At 41.8% G+C, this 6109-nt stretch overlaps 1 protein-coding gene across 1 annotated transcript in view; it reads right to left on the bottom strand.

Annotated features, from left to right (window-relative positions):
- Window positions 1-6109, bottom strand: part of FLT1 (fms related tyrosine kinase 1) — a 177909-nt gene that overhangs the window by 46056 nt on the left and 125744 nt on the right. Inside the window, exon 17 of the mRNA XM_015405408.1 lies at window positions 3888-4023. Coding sequence (XP_015260894.1) covers window positions 3888-4023 — 136 coding nt within the window. The remainder of the gene's footprint in view (window positions 1-3887; window positions 4024-6109) is intronic.

Below are 6109 nucleotides of genomic sequence, written 5' to 3'. Positions count from 1 at the left end.
GTCCTCTTTACTTTCTGCCATTAGAGTGGTATCGTCTGCATATCTGAGGTTGTTGATCTTTTCCCCAGCAATCTTAATTCCCGCTTGTGATTCATCCAGGCCAGCATTTCGCATGATGTACTCTGCATATATATTAAATAAGCAAGGTGACAGTATACATCCTTGTCGTACTCCTTTTCCTATGCTAAACCAATCAGTTGTTCCATATCCGGTTCTAACTGTTGCTTCTTGACCCTTATACAGGTTTCTCAAGAGACATGTGAGGTGGTCTGGTACTCCCATCTCTTTAAGGACCTGCCATAGTTTGTTGTGATCCACACAGTCAAAGGCTTTAGCATAGTCAATGAAGCAGAAGTAGATATTTTTCTGGTACTCTCTTGCTTTCTCCATAATCCAGCGAATGTTGGCAATATGATCTCTCGTTCCTCTACCTCTTCGAAACCCAGCTTGTACTTCTGGTAGTTCTCTATCCACGTACTGTTGAAGCCTAGCTTGTAGGATCTTGAGCATGACCTTGCTAGCGTGTGATATGAGTGCAATTGTGTGATAGTTTGAACATTCCTTGGCATTGCCCTTCTTTGGGATTGGAATGTATACTGACCTTTTCCAATCCTGTTGCCACCGTTGCGTTTTCCAAATTTGCTGGCAAATTGAGTGCAGCACTTTAACAGCATCATCTTTTAAGACTTTGAATAGCTCAGCTGAAATACCATCACCTCCACTAGCTTTGTTGTTAGTAATGCTTTCTAAGGGCCATTTAACTTCACATTCCAGGATGTCTGGCTCGAGGTCAGTGATTATACTGTTGTGGTCAACGCTCCCTCTAAGCTGTGGAGTCTTGTGAGCAAAAATTCTACTTTGTGAGCTCCTGGCATGAAAATTGTGAGTGAGTGATTTGGCTCCTGCACAAATGAGTTTGCTCTGGAGCCATCCTCCCTGAGCTAAGACAAAAATGTGTGAGCCGGAATCTAGAAAACTGTGAGCTAGCTCACACTAACTCAGCTTAGAGGGAACACTGGTTGTGGTTGTCAAGGACATCGAGGTCTTTCTTGTATAGTTCTTCTGTGTATTCTTGCCATCTTTTCCTAATCTCTTCTGCTTCTGTTAGGTCCCTACCGTTTTTGTCCTTTATCATGACCAGCTTGGCATGGAATGCTCCCTTGATTTCTCCAATTTTCTTGAAGAGATCTCTATTTATTACAAGGAGTTTAGTTTACTACAAGGAGCTTGGCATGGAACACTCCCCTGATATCTCCAATTTTCTTGAAGAGATCTCTATTTACTACAAGGAGTTTAGTTTACTACAAGGAGGTACACTTGCATATGCTGCTAAACCCATCAACCAAGCCAGGTTTGGAACAAGGCGAGACCATCCAGCACAGCTCATGGCTGCTACAGTCATTGCCCAGGCTGCAGCCTCCTAACAAGATTGTTGATTCCAGCACTCTGTTTCTCTCTTCCTTTCCTTCTGTTCCAGCTCCATTGTTTTGTTTGCTCATCCAGATCTTTCCTCTTCTCTATAATTTATTTTCCTCTTTTCCACACTTTTCTCCATTTTGCTCTCTTCCTTTCATGATATGCCTCTATTTCTTTCTCCCCTTTTCTAATCACCCCTTGTTTCTCAGTCTTGGCCGTCTCATCCCTATCCTGCTTAGCAAGTTAGAAGTATTTAACAGGATGTAGTAAAAGGATGTTCCCCATCCCTTTGCATGCATGGTATTAGAATGTTAATCTGACTTAGTGGTTACATATGTGGAACAGAAGTTAGAACTCTTTCTCCTCCTTCAATTAGATTTAAGTACATTTTAAACACTGTTCAGGCAGTGGGTTGTTGTTGTATTGGTGGGATGTCTAATAACCCTTTGTAAATGCCACTTTGCAACTGTACACAGTAAGCGTCATGTTATATGACAAATGACACAATCTTTTTAGAAAATATGTCAGCAAAATCAGTTCGTGATCCCAGTACTTCTCATCCACCACCACTACATAATAAATTTGCCCCTGCTTTTGTGCTAGCTAGAAGTACGAGGGTAAATGTAAATAGATTTCTTTCTGATTTACTTACTGAAAATTTACTGTGATATGAAGTTTTTGTGAACTATAGCCCACTTCATCAGATGTAAGGTGTGTGTCCTATATTATTATTATTATTAATAATCTTTCAATTTATTGATCGCTCAATCCTTGCAGAGCTGCCGGCTCTGAGTGATTTACAGTTACTCATGTATTGACACGGGACTAACAATGATGGGGGTAAGGGAGGACAACATATATCATTTTTAATCACACACACTTCGCAGTCGACAGGGACTTTGGTCAGCTGTAAGCATCAGACGTGTTCCGGCAGCATTTTCAGCATCGCTTGATGTCGTCATCATTTTTCTCGATCGCAGCGCACCCCTGCCACCGTCTGGCCAGAATGGCCCATTGCAGGCTTTTCTTTAACGCTGCGTAGATCTCTCTCAACTTTTGAGCTTACGCGCGGACCTTCCGTTTGTCGGCTAACACTTCCCCACAGGGGGGTTAAGTGTGCCCACCCTCTCTAAGGAGTGGTACCCATTTTATCTACTCGCGGGGCTCGAACTGACAGCAGTCCTGTTCAGCTCAGATGTTTTAACCAGAGAATAAATCCCCTGTGCCACCGCTCCCCTTTAGTACCCATATGTATTTATGTACAAACATAAAATTACAAAATTAGATACATGGTTTGGATCAGGTTCATATGGCAAAGGGGCAAGTGGAATCATTGTTCAGGGGCCCATGGTGGCTCTCAGCAGCCCTGCTCAAAGGCTAATTGCTGAGAGGCAGCATAAAAATAATTTACAAATTAATAACATGTTCCTCAAAAAGCACGGTGTTGCAACAAAGATGTGCACTTTCAGGAGTCAAGCCAGTCAAACAAAATGCATTTCAGGTTCAAAAGTGACGCAATATTGGCAATCATATTCAAAGGGAGAATGGAAATGCAGAACGGATTGTAATGGAACATCTGAAGCAGAGCACCTTGATCACTGTGCTTATTTCAGGCCAGAAGAATTCTGGGGGCTGTTTCTAACATTACTCTCAGAAATGCCTCTGCATAATATATGATGCCTGGACTACTAATACCTGTATCTGCTGGAGGATAAGACTCTGGTTTGACTAATTGCTTCCAGTATTCTAGGCACACCTGTACCTGGCTCATATGCAGACCCAGGCACGAACCCCCTCAATGCTAGAAGTTTCAGCACAGGAGTGACTTATCTCCATGGGGCAAAAGTGTTCACTAGCTAATCAGTTCTGAAACAGTGCTCATGTCTGTACAAGGGAGGGACAAACTGCACAGGCATTTTGTTCTCTGCATCTGGATTGTAAATACATTCTGGAAAGTCCAGATAGAAACAATTGCATTGAAAGTTATTTTTAAAGCAATTCAATAACAAAAAGATTGCTTAGTGGAAGAGTTGTAACAATTAAGGGCTGTGATCTTGAGCTGCAAGTCCTATTCAGGCCTTCTTCTAGGGACAAATGAATGCATTGGGGAGGGGGAAGTCAAGACAGTGTTTAATGTTCCCACACCTAACCTGCATGCAATCAGAGATCCTCGGTGCATAGAGCCCAGGTGCGGAGGCTCCTGCACATGCAATCCAGGACCTCCATTCTCCAGTGTACCAGATGACACACATACAAGAAGGGGTCGATCATGTTCCATGAACTGTGCCCTCAGGATGAGTCTGAGCCCAATCAACTAAAACTTGCCTCCATCCATTAAAATTTGAATCTACTTCCCAGTCAACAAACCCATAGTTGAAACCAATGCAAGCATGCAGCCATAATGAAAAACAACTGTTTTGTCAATACCAACCCAGCATTCCCATGTGATCATACTGTAACAAATTTATTACCCAGTTTAAGCCTTTCCCGGGCGAATTCCCACTTGCTGGCATCATAAGGCAGTCGTTCACATTGTTCATCTAAAGGAACTTCTTCAGGATCCATTATGATTGATAAATAGTCTGTCTTTATTTCAGAGGAATATGGCTAGAAAATAAGATGAAAATTCCCAAGTCACTGCAAAAGATACAGCAATATCAAGCAGGTCCCCCTGGCTTTGTTCAGGAAGATGGTAGGTTAATTAGATGTGACTCTGGCTCCTCTTGCCATATGGATGTACATTTCACACTCCAAAGTACAATCTGTTAAAGATGCTTCATGTTAACATTGCAATGCCTTTTTTCATTACGACTTTATTCCCACCACCTTTTCTCATATATATTGCATGCTTGATTTCTTCAATCAAATCCATATGGAGACCTCCTCAAACAATTGCCGTGTGATTGAGACTCCAGTCTGCACTTTCAGACTGCAGAAAAATGACTAACCCCAGACTCTAAAAATAGCTTTGGCAGGCAACTGTACAAAAGAAAATGCTGCTATATGTAACAACTGAGTTCAGCTGTCAATGTTGTTGTTCAAAAAATATAGCCAAATGTGGTTTTTAAAGTTGCTCAAGACCTAAATAAAATCTGCAAAGCACTCATCAATAACATTTTGTGTCCGCATTTTTCAGATGTTCAAGAATTCATTTTTCCCTTTAGGCTCTTGCCTACGCAATCTTGTTTCCCCATACTCATCACAAATAACTTAGAATTATTCTATTGTTGGAAGGATTAAGGATGCATACTCCCAAATTCACGTATTTGGGACTGAGCCCCATTGAAGCCACGTATTCAATTCTAAGTAAAGAAGCACAAGGTCAGTCTTTCATCTGTGCTTCAGAGAGAAATGCAAGGCCTGTTTTCTACGCTAAAGGGACTGTGGCTTACAAAGATATTCAGAAAGGCATTTGCAGACCTGAGAATGCCTTTCTGGCCAAAGCAATTGTTTGGAAATAAAGTCTTGACAATCTATCCTCTTCAAAAAATGCAGAGAGGGAATTTTTAATATGGCTGCAAAATATTTGTAATGTGGTGTGTCCTGTGACAGTATTCTGTTTACAGCAGAACTTCCTCTGTAAGGAGATTTCCATTGGCATAAGGAGACTTTCTGCTGGCAGAAAGCTCCTTGTGGCAGGGAAAAGTTCTGCTGACAATGGAATGGAATCACAGGGTATAACCAAACAAACACAGCTTTGAAATTATATTTAACATAGGGCAAGAAATTGTCCTTAAGACTGTAGCATAAAATCCCTAAATTTTGCTTCTTGGATATATTGGAAAAGCAGACCTCTTTAACATAAGAACATAAGAGATCAGGCCAATGGCCCATCCAGTCCAACACTTTATCACACAGTGGCCAAAAATTCCAGGTGCCATCAGGAGATCCAGCAGTGGGGCCAGGACACTAGAAGCCCTCCCACTGTTGCCCCCCCCCAAGCACCAAGAATACAGAGCATCACTTGCCCCAGAGTGAGAGTTCATATCTATACCTTGTGGCTAATAGCCACTGATGGACCTCTGCTCCATATGTTTATCTAATTCCCTCTTAAAGCTGTCCATGCTTGTAGCTGCCACCACCTCCTGTGGCAGTGAATTCCATGTGTTAATCACTCTTTGGATGAAGAAGTCCTTTTATCTGTTCTAACCCGACTGCTCAACAGTTTCATTGAGTGCCCACAAGTGAGAAAGGGAGAAAAATACTTCTTTCTCAACCTGCTCTATCCCATGCGTAATCTTATAAACCTCGATCATGTCACCCCTCAGCCATCATTTCTCCAAGCCAAAGAGCCCCAAGCGTTTTAAGCTTTCTTCATAGGGAAAGTGTTCCAACCCTTTTATCATTCTAAGTGCCATTTTCTGCAGTTTTTCCAATGCTATAATATCCTTTTTGAGGTGTGGTGACCAGAACTGTACATAGTACTCCAAATGAGGTCGCACCATTGATTTATACAGAGGCATTATAATACTGGCTGATTTGTTTTCAATCCCCTTCCTAATAATCCCCAGCATATCATTGGCCTTTTTTATTGCAGTCGCACACTGTCTTGACATTTTCAGTGAATTATCTACTATGACTCCAAAATCTCTCTCTTGATCAGTCTCTGCCAGTTTGGACCCCATCAACGTGTATTTTTAGTTAGGATTTTGGCTCCAATGTACATCACTTTGCACTTGGCCACATTGAACTC

Source organism: Gekko japonicus, unplaced genomic scaffold (genome assembly GCF_001447785.1).
Source record: "Gekko japonicus isolate JY-2015 unplaced genomic scaffold, Gekko_japonicus_V1.1 scaffold1477, whole genome shotgun sequence".
NCBI classification, from domain to species: Eukaryota; Metazoa; Chordata; class Lepidosauria; order Squamata; family Gekkonidae; genus Gekko; species Gekko japonicus.
Note: the sequence above shows the minus strand (reverse complement) of the source record. Positions and strands in the feature narration are given on the sequence as shown.